At 42.7% G+C, this 18,769-nt stretch overlaps 2 protein-coding genes across 2 annotated transcripts in view; one reads left to right on the top strand and one right to left on the bottom strand.

The window, feature by feature from the left end:
* Positions 1 to 12,999, top strand: part of LOC133530180 (phosphoinositide 3-kinase regulatory subunit 4) — a 36,525-nt gene extending 23,526 nt beyond the window's left edge. The window contains exons 21-31 of the mRNA XM_061868036.1: positions 314 to 442; positions 1,642 to 1,717; positions 2,909 to 3,004; positions 3,384 to 3,506; positions 4,756 to 4,866; positions 6,360 to 6,423; positions 6,924 to 7,014; positions 8,062 to 8,217; positions 8,714 to 8,877; positions 12,012 to 12,163; positions 12,682 to 12,999. Of these exons, the coding sequence (XP_061724020.1) occupies positions 314 to 442; positions 1,642 to 1,717; positions 2,909 to 3,004; positions 3,384 to 3,506; positions 4,756 to 4,866; positions 6,360 to 6,423; positions 6,924 to 7,014; positions 8,062 to 8,217; positions 8,714 to 8,877; positions 12,012 to 12,163; positions 12,682 to 12,889 (1,370 nt within the window). The 3' untranslated portion in view covers positions 12,890 to 12,999. The remainder of the gene's footprint in view (positions 1 to 313; positions 443 to 1,641; positions 1,718 to 2,908; positions 3,005 to 3,383; positions 3,507 to 4,755; positions 4,867 to 6,359; positions 6,424 to 6,923; positions 7,015 to 8,061; positions 8,218 to 8,713; positions 8,878 to 12,011; positions 12,164 to 12,681) is intronic.
* Positions 13,000 to 14,291: 1,292 nt separating this feature from the next.
* On the bottom strand, positions 14,292 to 16,855 carry LOC133530179 (CCAAT/enhancer-binding protein gamma-like). Its single transcript, XM_061868035.1, has 3 exons — positions 16,707 to 16,855; positions 16,401 to 16,594; positions 14,292 to 15,618 (listed from the first exon to the last, which is right to left on the bottom strand). Exons 2-3 carry the CDS (start codon positions 16,518 to 16,520, stop codon positions 15,385 to 15,387), a joined length of 354 nt encoding a protein of 117 aa, XP_061724019.1. The 5' UTR covers positions 16,521 to 16,594; positions 16,707 to 16,855; the 3' UTR covers positions 14,292 to 15,384.
* Positions 16,856 to 18,769: the final 1,914 nt, after the last annotated feature.

Here is an 18,769-nt window from a genome sequence, read left to right as displayed (position 1 = left end):
CATGCCTGTCACGCTCTAACAAGTATGAAAGCGCGAAAGTGACGGGCATAGTGACAAGTGATAAAAATTGTACCATGCTGCCACCACTGGTCTATAATGGTTTGCGATACACTTAATTATGAAATTTTTCTTCATATGTAGGTGTAATAGATATTCGGTATTCGGCCGAATAGTATGATATGTGGACGAATTTCGAATATTCGGCAAAGTGGCCGAATATTTGCCGGATATTCATGCCATCTCTAGTTTATAGCACTTGAACACCTAGCAGAGTTCGTATAGACTGACTTCAATATTTTCTTGTCTCTTACAGCGCCAGAGTCCGTCTCTGTCTCACAGGCCCCACCTCAGTCCCAAGCAGTATCCACCAGTAACTTAGGACGTCAGAGCGCCTCGATACCCACACACTCGCAGATGGGACACAGCGCGAGCTACGTGCAATGTGAGTTATATATCTGTCTCGTAGTCTGTCTCTGTCTCACACCGCAGTTCCGAGCTGTATACAACAGTAACATAGGGCACTTCGAATGACTGAGCGCCTCGATACCCACACACTCGCAGATGGGACACAGCGCGAGCTACGTGCAATGTGAGTTATATATCTGTCTCGTAGTCTGTCTCTGTCTCACACCGCAGGCCCAAGCTGTATCCAACAGTAACTTAGCGCAGTTCGAATGACTGAGCACCTCGATACCCACACACTCGCAGATGGGACACAGCGCGAGCTACGTGCAATGTGAGTTATATATCTGTCTCGTAGTCTGTCTCTGTCTCACACCGCAGGCCCAAGCTGTATCCAACAGTAACTTAGCGCAGTTCGAATGACTGAGCACCTCGATACCCACGCACTCGCAGATGGGACACAGTGCGAGCTACGTGCAATGTGAGTTATATATCTGTCTTATAGTCTGTCTCTGTCTCACATCTAAGTCCCAATCTGAATCCAACAGTAACGACAGAGACAGAGCGCCTCGATTTCCACGCGCTAGCAGACGGGACGCAGCGCAAGCTACGTGTAATGTGGGTAATGTGTGTTTTCTCAAACTTGCAATGAAATGTTGACATGACTTACTTCAAAATTTGGTCCGGAAACACTACGTATCCGGTGCGATGAGTGAAGATGATATGTAAAGGAATTTCATACAGCCTTACACAATTAGGCCTGTAAACCTACCTTTTTTTTAACCGACTTCAAGATATCAAAAAGAGGAGGTTATCAATTCGGTTGTATGTTTTTTTTAATGTTTGTTACTCCATAACTCCGTCATTTCTAAACCGATTTAAAAAAATATTTTTTTGTTTGAATTTATATATATACAGATTGGTCCCGTTTTTGTCAAAACTCAGTTCTGATGCTGGCATCCATGAGGAATCGAGGGAACTCTTGAAATGTGAATGTGATATAGTGATTTTTGTATTTTCCTTAACAAAACAAGCATTTACATTTAAAAAAGTGACATTTAATGAAATGGAACTGCTGATGATGATCAGAATGGCTCTTCGCTGTGTTTGTGAATTGAATTGAATTGAAATCGCTTAGTAATTATCGATGTTATCGACTTTTTTTCAAATTTAGAGATATTTTTGAATATGTAATATATGTATTTTTATTATATTTCATTATGTTGATGTTGAATCCAGATAGCATGGCGCCGTGTCGCGTCGAACTGCGGAATTTGACAGCGAGGATGCAACAGAAATTTCTCAAATCATTAAGGTAAAAAGTAACAATCAATTTCAAGTCTTCAACCGCTACAGTCGGCAGTAAAAGTCAATAAGGGTTATGATAACCACATAAGGCCCAAGGTCCGACCTATAGGACTTATTTAGTAATTGGAACAGAGTTACATTTGTTTTATTTCGTTTAATTTTCAAACAAAAGAAAATCAACTGTTGTCCCTGCACTATAGGTTCAAATTTTAGTGGCAAATTTTAGAATTTAATGAGTATGGCTGGGCCTTAGGAAGTTGAGGGGCTGTCAACACCCAATATCCTTGAAATTGATGTTACTTTGCAGTTTTTTATCATCATCATCATCATCATCATTTATCTCCTCCTCTCATGCGCGAGAGCGCTTGGGCTATAGTCCCCACGCTAGCCCAATGCGGGTTGGGGACTTCACATACACCTTTGAAATTATTATCAGATGTATGCAGGTTTCCCCACGATGTTGTCCTTCACCGAAAAGCTATTGGTAAATAACAAATGATGAAAGATGTGAACCCGCTAACCTCCGGATTGAAAGATTCGTTTGAAAGATTTGTTTTATTAAAGCAAAAAATATATATGTTAATATTCATTATATTTCTAAGACCGTGGCCGAACTCGATACATGTGTCAACGAAATCGGCTCGATGGATATTAATTGCAAAAATTGGTCTTAAAATCACCATTAAACGGTTCTAAGTCTTTATTTTTTTGACTTATGGGTCTGCAATTAAAAACATTTATACCTAAACCGCTAAGAAGTCAACCCTTAATTACGTCACACGAATTTCCATGCTTTTTGACCCCTCCCCCCTCGCTTGTCACATTAGGTCAGATTTGTCAAACCCCTCCCCCCTCTGGTGTGACGTCACTTTTTTGGCATTTTTTATCAACGAAATCGGCAAATCGAATTAGGTACTATTAATATTTTATCAAAATATTTATGACAAAAGAAATATTAGTAATTATAACACAAAATCGATTAGGAAAGAAATTTAAACGCAGAAAACGATTACCGTTAAAAAAAATCGTTATTTAACTGTACAGCGAATTAAAAAAAATACGTTTAATTATGAAGTTAAAGTGACGTCAGAAAGTTTGTGACTCCCCCCTCCCCCTTGTCACAACATGTCACTTTTTCTTGACCCCTTGATTGTAATGAGTAATAGTCGTATTGCATAAAGTAATTGATTGTTTGCAGGTCCAATGATGACAGTACAGACAATTGCGATGAGGTCCGACCACCCTCCTCGTGGCGGCCGGGAAATCAGCTGCTGGCGTATTTGCACGAGCACAAGTCAGTTAACTTATAATTAAAACTTATATTTTTTAAAAATAGGACTATAGGGTGCTTGCCTGAACCTTAGCGGGCAGCACAGGAGCCCCTTGTTTTGGCGCAGTGTAAATGTCAAGTTTAGATTTCCGATTTATACCACAAGATGGCAGAACCTATAACGCTCAAGGGAGCGCGCGTGCACCTGCAGAAGCACCTGCTTTGGCGTCTGTCAATGTCAAGTTTAAGTTTCCCGTTTAGTGCACAAGATGGTAACCCTCCAACTTGCACGGTCCCTTATAGTGGCAAAGACACTTGAATTGTGGATTTTCTTTTCATCAATTTTACACATAATGAATATTATCTTCTGTGTGTTGGTCCTCACGTTTTGTTCACAATCCAGGGCCCGCGTGACTCAGCTGGTGACATTGCCAGGCCAAAAGAACCTCTTCGGCTCATGCTCCGACGACGGCACCGTGAGACTATGGGATGCTAACCGCCTTGCTCAGCACGCGTATATCAATAAGTAAGTAATTATATGGCCTTTATCTTAGATACTCCTTCCGTACCATTCTACAGCGTATAATTTTGATACGACCACATATTCTACAGGTAATGAATTCAAAGTCAAAGTCAATATATTCTTTATTCAAATAGGCCTAGCAAAAAGCACTTTTAAATTGTCAAATTTTACAAATATCATCTTAATCTAAATATCAGAGCAATTTATTGATGCAGTTATTATTTTTCTAAAAAAACATTGAATTATTATAGATATGTCAAACTTAATAATAAAAATTTCATAAAAGGATCGTCAAACACCAAAATTGTGTAATAATACTAGTCTAGAAACTTTCTAGAATAAAATTTAAATGTCAAAAAATACGGATTACCTAATTTATACATTGAATTATCAATTTTATCATTACTCACATAACAATAAATAATTAATTATTTTCAATCACACTTAATCCCACGGTGTTTCATCGTTCATGTAGTCTTGTATGCTATAATAGGCTTTAGAGATAAGCTTACGTTTTACATAATTTTTAAATTTACTAACAGTCAATTCAGTTTTGATATTAGAAAGTTTATTGTATAATCTTACCAATGAATCACAAATACAGTATTGGGTTGTGTATTTAGACTAATCTACATGGAAAATTTAGAGGCTTGAATCGGTCCCATTTGCCTGTACAATGAAAATGTTTGTTTATAACAGTGGTGGTCAAACTTTCTTCATGGGGGCCAGAATTGCAGCAAAAATGTAGTTTAATATATCGTGGGCCATATACTAATTCGAAGGACCGGCGGCGGACTAGATAAAATCCTTCCGAGAGCCGGATTTGGCCCGCGGGCCGTACTTTGCCCACCACTGGTTTAAAAAAACGCATCTTTGATACGATTTTTTCTGCTATAAAAGTAAACCAATCGTGTAACGGCAACTACAGAAATGAAGTCGATGCCATGAATAACCAGTTTAGAGTTCACCAAACAATACTTTCATGAGTTTTGTAATTGCTGTGATATATCAAGATACCTGACGTCAAAATTTATAATCCTTCATCTTAATGTAGAAATATGGCTATAAATATATACCGGTTCGAATCCATAGATTATACGATTATCCAGTTCATAGATTATACGTAGTAGTGTGACTACAAAATAAAATATTACAAAAAACTAAAATTAACATATTTAATAAGATTTGTTCCCTAAGTTGTATAAACATAACCGCTTATAGAGTATTTTGAATGAATATAATTTGTTAACAGATCAAAAGCGATGTACAATCGAGGCGCCGGGCCAGTGATCTCAATGGCGGCGTGCGAAGGCGGACAATCTTTCGTCGCGGCCACCCAGGAGGGCTCCATATTTGTACTCAGGTTTGTTTCGCTCTTGACTCGCGTATGGGCAGTGCGCGCAAACTGTTATCAAGTAATGCATTTTGACCAGAAGACAGCATTTTTCAACACTTTATAACATCCCGTTCTTAAGGTAACATAAGTTTTGTGCACTTTTTGTGATAGGGAAAAATTTTTTAAACTCGCGACAGGTCACGTGACCGACAGATTCGACAGATTGAAAATTCGTAAGACGGACACGTGTCCTGATCGAAAAACTGTTACAATGTCATTGAAGCCAGTAGACCGCCGGCGCGACTTGAATATTAATGTTGTGCATTTTTAATGTTAAATAATTGTAATAGTTCTGAAGTGATTTTTTATGTGATATAAATTGTCATGTTTGTGTACGATAGCGCAATAAATGAATATTGTATTTTACCACATAAATGATAGTACTTTTTTACTGATAATTAAAGCAATTCGTGCAAAATTATTCCCTAACCTTTCTAAAATATCAAAAATGCACAAAGTTCCATTCCAAAATATCAAGAATGATAATAACAACTACATATTTCGTAACATTCATATTCGCATTCGGACATGCGCGTTCTGGACATTCGGTTTCGCATTCGCGTATGTGAAGAATGCGACATTCGTGATATCCCTGATACGGATATTTAATGGTTGACATTTTTTATTTATTTATTAAAAACTGATCGGCGATTGGCTCTAGTCACACCTGATGGAAAGTGAAGACAGGGCCTAAGATGGAGCTCACCGGTTCAGTAATGTATCCGATAGAACACCGATAGGCTAGCGACTCGACGGCGATGCTCAAGGCTCTGTAACTTTGACTTGATAGATGGGTCATCGCCAAAGAGTCTTATGAGCCCGGCGCTCTATCGAGTCCAGGGCTGCCAGCTGATACGAGTATTTGGCGGAACCGTCCCATAGGTGGCAGCAGTATTCTATGCACGAGCGGACCTGTGCTTGGTATAGTGAGACAAGCTGATTCGGCGTGAGATACCGCTTCACCTTAAATAGGATACCAAGTTTTTTGGCAGCAGTTTTAGCCCTGGATTCAATAGTCAACCCGAAGTTTAGGTTCGATTTTAAACTTAGACCAAGAAGCTCCAAAGTGTTAGTCACGGGAAGGGACACATTTCGGTAAGTGGGAGCCAAGGTGAACTGACTCCGTTTTGCAGTTGTGTTTTGGTGGCGTTGAATCCGACCAAGTTGGCTACGCCCCATTCGGCCACGACGTCCAAGGACAAATTCAGTCGTTCCACCATGGTCTCCCTGAGGGTCTTTGTGTCACCTTCACTGGCCCTCGCGTCAGAGATATTGGCATAAGGAAGTCTCTGTTGTACGGAACAGGCTAATGTTTTCAAAATGGCGTTTTTCCGAGCCTTGGTTATCAGTAGCCGACAAAGGTTACATATAAAAAAATGAACCTTACTACATTGTAACAAAGTTTAATATTATATAAAATAGTCGTAGTGGTCAAAAATTAAACGTTTGTTTCTTTACAGGCCAGACTCGGGCTCGTCGCGTATGACGCTCTCCCAGTGCCGGCAGCTGGAGATGGGCGCGGAGGTACTTGTTTACTTTTATCGTATCATTACGATTATTCTACAACACATTCTTCTACTGTCATTGTCATTGTTACATCTTCCATTCAATAAATATATATCTATTTATCTATATTCATTCAAGACAGCCTCCTTACGGATACTTGGATATCCTCCGGTCTCCATTCTGCAAGAAATTATTTAACGGGTTTCTAGATTTATCTACAACTCGAATCGAAAAGTTCCTCATTATCTTCGAAAAGGATCATAATGTTGTGCCTTTGTTTGCTTAATTTTATTTTACTTTGTAAATCGAGATATTAGAGATAATTCCCATATTTTATGGTTTTTTTTTAGCCTTGTGTAAATAACCAGATTAAGGTCCAGTTACACCAACCATATTTGGCAGAATGATCAACGCTACTCAGAAATGTACTATGAGATTTCCCATACAATAACATTTAGCGATCGTTTTAACGGTGACAGGTGATTTGGTCCAACAAAATTTGAGTGTTTGTGTTCAAGGGCGGGTGTTGCTGCGTGACGTGTGCTGGCGGCGTCGTTGCGTACTGCACGCTCTACGCTACCGTTGTCGGCTGGGACCTGCGAGCCCCAGGTAAATAATAGTGAATAGAAGGCGAATCTTTGAACATGTTCACTGCACGTTTTAGCGGCTTTACATCTAGGAGTGGCATCCAAACTGTGTTGGATTATAGGTCTAACAATTTTTAATAATATTGTTGATCAAAAATCGAAAACTTAAAAATGAAATATGCTGCCTAAAGACTGACGTGACGACTATGGTAGAACAATGCGATGGAAATATTACTACCCTGGGTAAGACTTGAACTAACCCAGCCGTGAGTTCAAGTCTCACTCAGGGCAGCATTTTTCCCACTTTTAAATTTATAGCATCGTTTGCAGACGTTTCTGCTTGTTAAAAATGAATAAAAAGCATTGTAGAAGATTTTCTAAAAAAATGAGGATAATTAGCGGCAAAAGAATAACGCTAAAAAACACAGACTTATAAGTCTTAAAGAAAGGCGTTGTCATTGGTAGATTGGCACAAGATTTAGTTCTTCACTGATGCTTAGTATAGAGACTTCATCAATAGAAGTAATGTAACAAATTGGTGCCGTGACCAGGATGGCTCTACAAAAGTGTAGATATAATGTGGATTAAAGCAAGTCGTGTTACAATTTTATTATAATTCATTACTATGACTAGAATATCTTTCCTTAATTTTTTGGCCTCTCGTGTCGTGCACGTTATTTATTTTTCCGGCAAGCGTCAACTTTGGGCCCGCTGTGCTAAAAAAATTGCCGCTTTCCGGCTCTGTCGAGCAGAAAAATAGTATACATGTGTTCGTGTGATGAGCATGGATATTTGTTCCTGAGTCATGGATGTTTTCTATGTATTTAAGTATTTATAAATATGTATATATTATATATATCATTGTTTAAGTACCCTCAACACAAGCCTTATTGAGCTTACTGTGGGACTCAGTCAATTTGTGTAATAATGTCCTATAATATTTATTTATTTACATGCCTCGGCTAGTAACAAAGAAAGTTTCAAATCATATGTAAAAAATTCTTACTTTACTGCCCTAGGTGTAAATATACTATGCTATGCTATCTGCATCGATGTTTTTTTTCTAAAGGCAACGCATGGAAGCTCCAAGGCGACCTTAAACAAGGCGTGTACACGTGCATGTATACGCGAGGCGGTTACCTGTGTGCGGGTACCTCCAGCGGTGCAATATGCGTGTGGGACCTGCGATTTCAGCTGCCCATTACTTCTGTGCGACATCCTAATTGTAAGTACAACATTCTTCGCACATGCTCGTATTTCCATTCAATCAAACAATATTTTACATAATCGTTCGTTACAGGCCTCACTAGATACGGTTACTGACTTATATTGAAATTTGTCGCCTGTGAAGCGTTTCTAACTTAAAGATTCCTTCGAACCTGATCGACAGCTGGGAATTTTAGTTGTAAATTAAAGACAGCCATATTTTGCAGTTTTAGCTTAGGACATATGCACAATTTTTTTTAATAAAACTACGGATTTCCGAAACTATATGTTAAAGCATACATATTATCAAAAGGACGAAGAGTGAATTAAAATTACTATTACAGCTATATATTATAGTATTAATATACAGTATTAACAATTTGATGGTATGTGCTGTGATTGTTCCAACCTGAGAAGTCCTGCAAATCCGTTTTAAAAGGACACCGTTTTAAACTTTTTACTTACAAGCCAGATCGTGTTAATAATATTATTCAATAATTGAATGTCTGTGACAGCGGAGCGCGTCCGCCGCATAGTCGGGTTTGGCGGTGGACAATCATCTCTGGTGTGGGCCCTCGGCGCCCGCGACGCGGCGGCGTGGTGCCTGGAGAGCACGCAGCGCACGCACGCGCTGTGGCCCGCCGCCGCCGGGCCCGTGCCGCTCGACTACCAGGCGCCGGTGGGTACATGACTACGTTACACAGAGACAGCACACTAGTGTGGGCCCTCGGCGCCCGCGACGCGGCGGCGTGGTGCCTGGAGAGCACGCAGCGCACGCACGCGCTGTGGCCCGCCGCCGCCGGGCCCGTGCCGCTCGACTACCAGGCGCCGGTGGGTACATGACTACGTTACACAGAGACAGCACACTAGTGTGGGCCCTCGGCGCCCGCGACGCGGCGGCGTGGTGCCTGGAGAGCACGCAGCGCACGCACGCGCTGTGGCCCGCCGCCGCCGGGCCCGTGCCGCTCGACTACCAGGCGCCGGTGGGTACATGACTACGTTACACAGAGACAGCACACTAGTGTGGGCCCTCGGCGCCCGCGACGCGGCGGCGTGGTGCCTGGAGAGCACGCAGCGCACGCACGCGCTGTGGCCCGCCGCCGCCGGGCCCGTGCCGCTCGACTACCAGGCGCCGGTGGGTACATGACTACGTTACACAGAGACAGCACACTAGTGTGGGCCCTCGGCGCCCGCGACGCGGCGGCGTGGTGCCTGGAGAGCACGCAGCGCACGCACGCGCTGTGGCCCGCCGCCGCCGGGCCCGTGCCGCTCGACTACCAGGCGCCGGTGGGTACATGACTACGTTACACAGAGACAGCACACTAGTGTGGGCCCTCGGCGCCCGCGACGCGGCGGCGTGGTGCCTGGAGAGCACGCAGCGCACGCACGCGCTGTGGCCCGCCGCCGCCGGGCCCGTGCCGCTCGACTACCAGGCGCCGGTGGGTACATGACTACGTTACACAGAGACAGCACACTAGTGTGGGCCCTCGGCGCCCGCGACGCGGCGGCGTGGTGCCTGGAGAGCACGCAGCGCACGCACGCGCTGTGGCCCGCCGCCGCCGGGCCCGTGCCGCTCGACTACCAGGCGCCGGTGGGTACATGACTACGTTACACAGAGACAGCACACTAGTGTGGGCCCTCGGCGCCCGCGACGCGGCGGCGTGGTGCCTGGAGAGCACGCAGCGCACGCACGCGCTGTGGCCCGCCGCCGCCGGGCCCGTGCCGCTCGACTACCAGGCGCCGGTGGGTACATGACTACGTTACACAGAGACAGCACACTAGTGTGGGCCCTCGGCGCCCGCGACGCGGCGGCGTGGTGCCTGGAGAGCACGCAGCGCACGCACGCGCTGTGGCCCGCCGCCGCCGGGCCCGTGCCGCTCGACTACCAGGCGCCGGTGGGTACATGACTACGTTACACAGAGACAGCACACTAGTGTGGGCCCTCGGCGCCCGCGACGCGGCGGCGTGGTGCCTGGAGAGCACGCAGCGCACGCACGCGCTGTGGCCCGCCGCCGCCGGGCCCGTGCCGCTCGACTACCAGGCGCCGGTGGGTACATGACTACGTTACACAGAGACAGCACACTAGTGTGGGCCCTCGGCGCCCGCGACGCGGCGGCGTGGTGCCTGGAGAGCACGCAGCGCACGCACGCGCTGTGGCCCGCCGCCGCCGGGCCCGTGCCGCTCGACTACCAGGCGCCGGTGGGTACATGACTACGTTACACAGAGACAGCACAATAGTGTGGGCCCTCGGCGCCCGCGACGCGGCGGCGTGGTGCCTGGAGAGCACGCAGCGCACGCACGCGCTGTGGCCCGCCGCCGCCGGGCCCGTGCCGCTCGACTACCAGGCGCCGGTGGGTACATGACTACGTTACACAGAGACAGCACACTAGTGTGGGCCCTCGGCGCCCGCGACGCGGCGGCGTGGTGCCTGGAGAGCACGCAGCGCACGCACGCGCTGTGGCCCGCCGCCGCCGGGCCCGTGCCGCTCGACTACCAGGCGCCGGTGGGTACATGACTACGTTACACAGAGACAGCACACTAGTGTGGGCCCTCGGCGCCCGCGACGCGGCGGCGTGGTGCCTGGAGAGCACGCAGCGCACGCACGCGCTGTGGCCCGCCGCCGCCGGGCCCGTGCCGCTCGACTACCAGGCGCCGGTGGGTACATGACTACGTTACACAGAGACAGCACACTAGTGTGGGCCCTCGGCGCCCGCGACGCGGCGGCGTGGTGCCTGGAGAGCACGCAGCGCACGCACGCGCTGTGGCCCGCCGCCGCCGGGCCCGTGCCGCTCGACTACCAGGCGCCGGTGGGTACATGACTACGTTACACAGAGACAGCACACTAGTGTGGGCCCTCGGCGCCCGCGACGCGGCGGCGTGGTGCCTGGAGAGCACGCAGCGCACGCACGCGCTGTGGCCCGCCGCCGCCGGGCCCGTGCCGCTCGACTACCAGGCGCCGGTGGGTACATGACTACGTTACACAGAGACAGCACACTAGTGTGGGCCCTCGGCGCCCGCGACGCGGCGGCGTGGTGCCTGGAGAGCACGCAGCGCACGCACGCGCTGTGGCCCGCCGCCGCCGGGCCCGTGCCGCTCGACTACCAGGCGCCGGTGGGTACATGACTACGTTACACAGAGACAGCACACTAGTGTGGGCCCTCGGCGCCCGCGACGCGGCGGCGTGGTGCCTGGAGAGCACGCAGCGCACGCACGCGCTGTGGCCCGCCGCCGCCGGGCCCGTGCCGCTCGACTACCAGGCGCCGGTGGGTACATGACTACGTTACACAGAGACAGCACACTAGTGTGGGCCCTCGGCGCCCGCGACGCGGCGGCGTGGTGCCTGGAGAGCACGCAGCGCACGCACGCGCTGTGGCCCGCCGCCGCCGGGCCCGTGCCGCTCGACTACCAGGCGCCGGTGGGTACATGACTACGTTACACAGAGACAGCACACTAGTGTGGGCCCTCGGCGCCCGCGACGCGGCGGCGTGGTGCCTGGAGAGCACGCAGCGCACGCACGCGCTGTGGCCCGCCGCCGCCGGGCCCGTGCCGCTCGACTACCAGGCGCCGGTGGGTACATGACTACGTTACACAGAGACAGCACACTAGTGTGGACTACATGAAAATTACTAACTGAAAGATAGAATAAAAGGATAAACACTGTGAAATAAATAAATAATTAAAACATAAATAAAAGAAAAAAACAAAGGTAATTTTTTTAATGAATGTCTTAAATTACTCTTAACCTAAATAATACACCACACTAGAAAGTCACTCTTCTGTATCTCTCGTTTCTAATTCGCCTTGTCTTCTCAGGCATCGCACTACCTAAGCTGTGGCGTGGCGGGTACCACAGACGGGCAACCATGGCTGGTAACTGGCGGTTCAGACCAACGCCTGAGATATTGGAGCCTCTCGCGCGCCGAGGATTCCACCGCGCTTTCCCCGCCAACACAGCATCAACACAGGTTGGTTAGAATCTTGGACAGTGGCAAGGGCGTCGCCAGGTGATGGGCGTCAGTTTATATGGCCGATGGACAAGAGGAGGGCATACATTTGGTTAGAATTTTTGTCCCCTTGGGGGGCTTGGCGAAGCATATGGACAGGGGTATGGTACTCCATTGTTCGACCGGGTTATAGAGTACGCACCACGTATATGTATTTCCTTAGATAGATAAATGAATACAAAAACAATGTTTTTTTTTTACATTTTCGGGTACTTAAAACATTTCGTAGTTAACCATCCAAATACAAAACTGCTTCAATCTGCCCCTCATCGTTCTGGCTTTAACCTATTTCATTTAATTATAATGTTTTTAGTTACTCTGAAATGTTCTCTCGTGCATAGTAATGTACAAGAGAACGGTAGATAGCAGCACTTGATTTGGCGTGAAATGTCAATGTACAAGTTTCCGATTCAGGCCACAAGATCGCAGACCCTCCAACGCGCGCGATCCCTATATTGAACTGTCAATTGAATTTCCAGAAGCCGCATAATAGATGGCACCACCGTCATCCAAGAATACTGCAAGTCTGCGCCGCCTGTGTCGGCCGTGGACGACAACGTGTACCGCAGCGTGGAGTCGCGCTCCTTCCAGCACGCGGCGCCCCTCACGGACCTCGCCGTGGCGGAGGGCCACAAGCCCTACCTAGTGAGCGCGGCCGCGGATGGAGTTATTAATGTGTGGAAGTGAGCGCCATCTAGGGGGATCACGATGAGTTGACAACCTGTCTGGCCTAGTGGGTAGTGACCCTGCCTATGAAGCCGATGGTCCCGGGTTCAAATACTGGTAAGGGCGTTTATTCGTGTGATGAGCATGGATATTTGTTCCTGAGTCATGGATGTTTTCTATGTATTTAAATATAAGATCCTTGGTAGGTAACCATTACTCACATTGGTTTATAGACCCGAAACTTTTCGTATATACAAGGTGCCCGTGAGCATTGCGAGACATTTTTAACTAAGCATTCCTGGTAATATTTAGAAACTAAAATGTCACATAAAATTTTCTGGATTAAGCCTAGTTTCAGAGATAATTAAATGTTTATCGAAATCATTCTTTCTGGTCTGGACATACCTATTGATTGACATCGAAAAATTAAAAAAATGTATTCGAGAGGCTACCCCCAAATAAAAAAAAAACTTTTTAGTTAATTTTAGGTTATGTCTTTATCAATAAAAATTACGTGTTATGTACAGCAGTGTTCAAAAAAGGGGAAAAAAAATATTTTTTTGTCGAATTTCCCAAATGTCATATAACATTTTTTGCTTCTGTTGCCATCAGGAATTCACCGTTAAAATCCCTCGCAATGCTCACGGGCACCTTGTAGATCTATCTAATAATTATTTTTAGGATATAATTTTATATACAACAACATGTTATGTTAGACGCTTAAATGTGATATTTTGACTGTTGTACATAGTTGTTTTTTTGTTCTAATACTCGAAATGTATTCATGTACACTCCCATTACTAATAGTCTTGCAAACGTTATATTTTGGAATCCTAAATGAAGATTTTATTTTATTTATGTTAAAATACCTACAGATATAATGAATAATTCTTTTGTCATCGTATTTTCTCGGAAACGTTCGTATTTGTAGCATAAAATAATAGCATAACACGTTAGTGCGTTTCCGTGAAAATACTATGATAAAGGATTATTCACTACATCGGTACATTAAATTTATATTGAAAAGTTAATTTGTTTTGTTACGATACAAAAAACCTAAGAAATTCACCTCTATGTGGTATATTAGGTATAAGAGTCTTTATGGAAACAGAAGTCGTGAAATATAAGATAACCAATACATTCTATGCCTAAATGATGTAAATATTGCACCATATTTAAAATATAAAATAAAATATGTACAGTCAATGTGTTCAATATCGACTCTGACGAAGTGCCAAAAATATGTAATCACTACCTTTATCAATTTTAAAGTATGGGCCATATATCTATCTGTCTGCAATAACAAAGGGCACTTCTTATGATATTGAACTACAAGTGTTTATTATTATTTATTAGTATAATTTTTTGCTCATTTAGCATTATTTTTTGTATAATATCAATGTTTTATAAATAAAACAAAACATAAATTCGAGGTTTTTTATTTTGTCATATCTCATTATAAAATCGCATATTATATCAAAAAATCTTATTTATAAAACATATAATGCATTGAAATCACAACACAGAATTTTGATTAAGAATTACAATGAATTAAAATTTAATTGACTACATTACATAATCACTAATCAATATGTGTCTTAGGTACATAGTATTGGATCAAACTCAGACATGACAGCAGCAAAAATTCTACAACACCAACATGCAAAAATAGTTTTCCAGTTCTTTTCGAAAAAAAGCTTATGTCAGTATATTTTTGAGCAGGTTAGTAGTCTAAAAATTTGTACATATATTTACCAAATAAATATATTTTGAACGTAAATACGATAATATGATCTTACATATGACATCTTATTGCAAAAGATCAGTTTAACTTTTCTTATTCCATCAAATGTACATATATCAATATGTACTCTGTACTGACTAAAACTATTCTTACTAAACTAACTTATTTAATCTGTGATGCCTAAAGCAATGAAAATTCAGTTCTCATAGAACAATCAAAATTTTAACAAAACAGATATAAAACAGAAATATAAAAATTTCACGAGTCATGAACAAATCCTTTAAAGTCAATATGTCCAATTGTATGCTAGCAGCTAAATAGTCAACATAATTATTTTTTTTCCTACCAGTAGGGGAAACTGCATTGTTCGGGCGTTCTCGGCTCTGTTCGGCTTCAGCGTTGTTACAAGCTATTAGGGTTGGCAAAACTTGACATTAATCTGCGTGCCCACAGATAAGATAATGACTTGAATTTTGACAACCCTAAATAGCCGAAAATGATAGTGCCATACATTAGAACGGGACAACATGATTCGTCCTTGAAACACTGTCAAACTTCAGTTTTGTAGGAAGTACTATTATTTATTCTGTTAGTACTATTTTTTTAAATAAGTATATATAAGTTTTCAATTGCATTCAGTAAGCGGGTCCACTGAGAATGTGACACCTTGCATGGAAATTTTCGTGCAAAGGAGCTTAGCTTGTGTTAACATGTCCTGGACATTATTAAGTTCCGCCTAGTGCCTATAGTCCTATTTAAATTCCCCTTAAATCTACTTCTTTTCATCTGGTATGTCCTCTAGAAGTTTCTCCAGATCAACGCCATCTAGTTTAGGATTTGGTGCCTTGGTAGCCTGCGCCAGGAATAACTCTTTGAGGAACTGGAGCTCTTTCGTGAGGGTTTTGACCTTGTCTTCTAGCATCTGGTTCTCGGCCTTTAGTTTACTCACTCGGGTGAATGTTTCTTGTGTTCGCTGCTTTGATTTGAATCGGCTTTTTTTAACGGCCTGTGGAAAAATACATACATGTTAGTTAGAGAATATATTGGTACATGAAGTTGATAACTCAAGATATAAAATTGAAGAAATTTGAATTTAAAATAGAATTACATAAGGTTCAATTTCATTACACAAGCCGCCATGTATGGAAATTTTGTTTTTGATTTTAACATTGTACATATTAACAATTAAACTGACCAATTCTTCATGAAATAAACAAGTAAAAAAAAGTCATTCCAAAAATCTTTAATTTATTTGTTATGTTAACACATTCACTGCCGGGAACCCACCTGGTGGGCGCTGGGCGGGTTGTTTTGTATGCAGCTATAGACCACCGGTTTCTGGGTAGTGTGCCGTTTTTTGTCTGGCAGTGAATGTGTTAATAAATAAGGGCTAAGATTTGAGGATGATTTTAGAGACACTTTGTTAAGCAGTAAAATATATCCATACACGGGAAGAAGTTGATAACTCGAAATATAAAATTTAAGAAATTTTAACTAAGTAATTCTATTATAAGTTAAAAAATTTATATCTCGACTTATCAACTTCCTGCCGTGTACCGATATTTAAACTGGGAAAAAAGATATAAGAGTACCACTGGAAAATTACATAAGAGCAGTAAATGGTATGTCATATAACAATTTTTTATTTGTGATAAATAAATAAAAATAACATGTGCAGTATGCGTATTGAAAGTGAATATGTGTATGCAAACAAACTTACATCTACATGAGTTGCGGCCATTACTTGAATTTGCACCATATTTTATTGTGGTGATAGTCCTCACTCACCTCGTTATTCCTGTCCCTGCGTTTCCTGTAGTCGTCGCTCTCATCATCTGCGTCGCTGACGCCGCGTCTCCCTTTTGCAGGAGGCATCTCGCAACTGTCTTCAGAGACCTCAAATATCATTAAAACAGCTCACAGATCCTTACGCCACGCCAGCATTAACGCGACTGGTCCCTGTTTCACGCTGGAGCAGCAAACTGCAAAAGTTGACGCAATAATTTAGGAACAACAATGACGCAATATTTATCTGAAATAATTATTGGTCAATAAACATTAAGAATTATTGCGTCGAGTATTTGTTAAACTTACCACGATGAATAGGTAGGAATTTGTACTGATTTAGTCAAAATCTTGCATCTCTGTTTGATTTCACAACAAAACAAAACTTATGCCCGTAAATAGATTGAGAATGAAAATATATAAAAGCTTTTGACGTCATATCATGCATCATGGACATATCCAATAATACTCACTAGGAGAAGAACGCTAACTCCATACAAAAAAATGTCCCTTTCAAAAGTTCGTTTATACTAGTGGCGCTCTCTTTGTATCTCAGTACTAAAATTGACAACCGGTTTAGCCTGGCGGGTTTTGGTAGGTAGTGATCCAGTTCTAGCTAGTGGTTCTGGGTTCGAATCCCGGCGACGGAATTTCTTTTTGTATTTTTTTATTTTTGTTTTTGTTAGGGTGAGGTTTGCAAATTAGTATTTACCAAATAAAAAAATAATCTGTTACATATTATATTAATCAAAATCACAGGCATCTTTTGTCCTAAGAGATAATGATATCTATATTTTGAAGTTTTTTCAATATAAAAGGTAACAATACGGTTTATTATCAAGTTATAAATATTTGTATTCCTATATATTAGGATCAAAAGAGCTTAATTCGTTCGAAAAACATACAATAGGCAGGAAAAAAGTCATTTTCTATACAAATTTATGTATCGGTCGGGGCTTGTTGAAGTAACTGTGACACTTCCATATAATATCTACATACCTATATGAATTTTATTCAATGAGACCACAGGTCGGTAATTTCGGTTCATTATTGATGTGGGTACCAAATAGTTAACCTATCCTGTGCGTGTGATTATTATCTTTTGATTTTTTTAAGGCGTTATTTATGTTTAGGTCGCCTATTTTTAGCGCATGTTTTAATTCCCAGATTACCTTCATAACAATAAATAGAAGTCATTAAAATCTTCATGATAAAAACAATTTTATATATATATACATATACTATTTATTGCATTTAATATAGCTTTTTATGTATCTAAAACATGATCATTGGCACATCTGATTTTACTCCACAATTGCAATTAGTGTAAATTGTAATCATATCACATATATCAGCCTATAAAACTAAAAATACATGAATGTATGACAGACAAAGTTGTTATTACATCTATCCGATTGTCGGACACTTTCTGCTCCACAGCTCAATGCAGCGGTCTTGTTGATGGTCACCGAGAAACTACAACTAGTCGGAATAATGTGGCGGATCCGTGCCTTTTGATTTTGAGCCTTTCCAAGGAAATGATGGATTATTTTCTCAAGTTCACCCTCTAAAACAAAACAGTCACATTTTAAACAATACTATAACCTATGTCCCTAATTACTAACCTTGCTAATAGCTACCAGAGTTCTAAATTGCCGGCTAAAACAATGTTAAATTTTACATCTATGATGAATTTTGATTGTAATTTTGGATGCGATAGGGCGTCCGTGGGACTTAAGAGGGTGGTAAGATTAAATTTATGTATTTAAATTTGGCAATAGTACACTTATTTTATTTATAGATTAAAATATTTCTTACCTTGAAAAAATTGTTGTTTCTTAGTTTAGTACAATGGATTAAACTTTAACCGAGTCTGAGCGGAGATACTGTGAGAATTAATCAATAAATCTATTTCAAGAACATAATCGTTATTTAATCATTTTATATGAAAACTGATAGTTTTGAAAATGAAAATAGTCAATTACTTTGACAGCATTGACATTGCAGACTTTTGTCTATGTTCTAACCGGCCAGACCCAAGTGCAAGGCTTTATGGACGGTATATGTGCCTCTGACCTCCATAGATTTTATGAACATAGACAAAGACAAACTGAAATAGGTAATAATTAATATAAAATAATAATAATTTACATATGGTAGTGTGACATAAATCAAAATATTTGATAAAAATGATTTTATTTGTTCCCAAAGTTGAATAGACAAAGTCAGATAGGAGCAATGTTGCTGTAGCAAAATATTTTTATATTAATAACTGGTATCTATTTCCAGAGCGTCAGACCACACATGCGCAATTATGAAGCGTCATATCTTTCTAAGGAAGTCGACAGGCCTTGGACATATCACTCGTCACG

This window comes from Cydia pomonella, chromosome 22 (genome assembly GCF_033807575.1).
Source record: "Cydia pomonella isolate Wapato2018A chromosome 22, ilCydPomo1, whole genome shotgun sequence".
Classification (NCBI taxonomy): domain Eukaryota; kingdom Metazoa; phylum Arthropoda; class Insecta; order Lepidoptera; family Tortricidae; genus Cydia; species Cydia pomonella.
This window is presented reverse-complemented; position numbering and strand designations above follow the sequence as displayed.

Bases quoted from the DNA above. Each gene is read 5' to 3' on its own strand.
- LOC133530179 (XM_061868035.1), bottom strand. From the start codon at position 16,520: ATGATATTTGAGGTCTCTGAAGACAGTTGCGAGATGCCTCCTGCAAAA. The intron at 15,619-16,400 runs GTGAGTGAGGAC...ATTTTTCCACAG, and splicing joins GCAGGGACAGGAATAACGAG to GCCGTTAAAAAAAGCCGATT.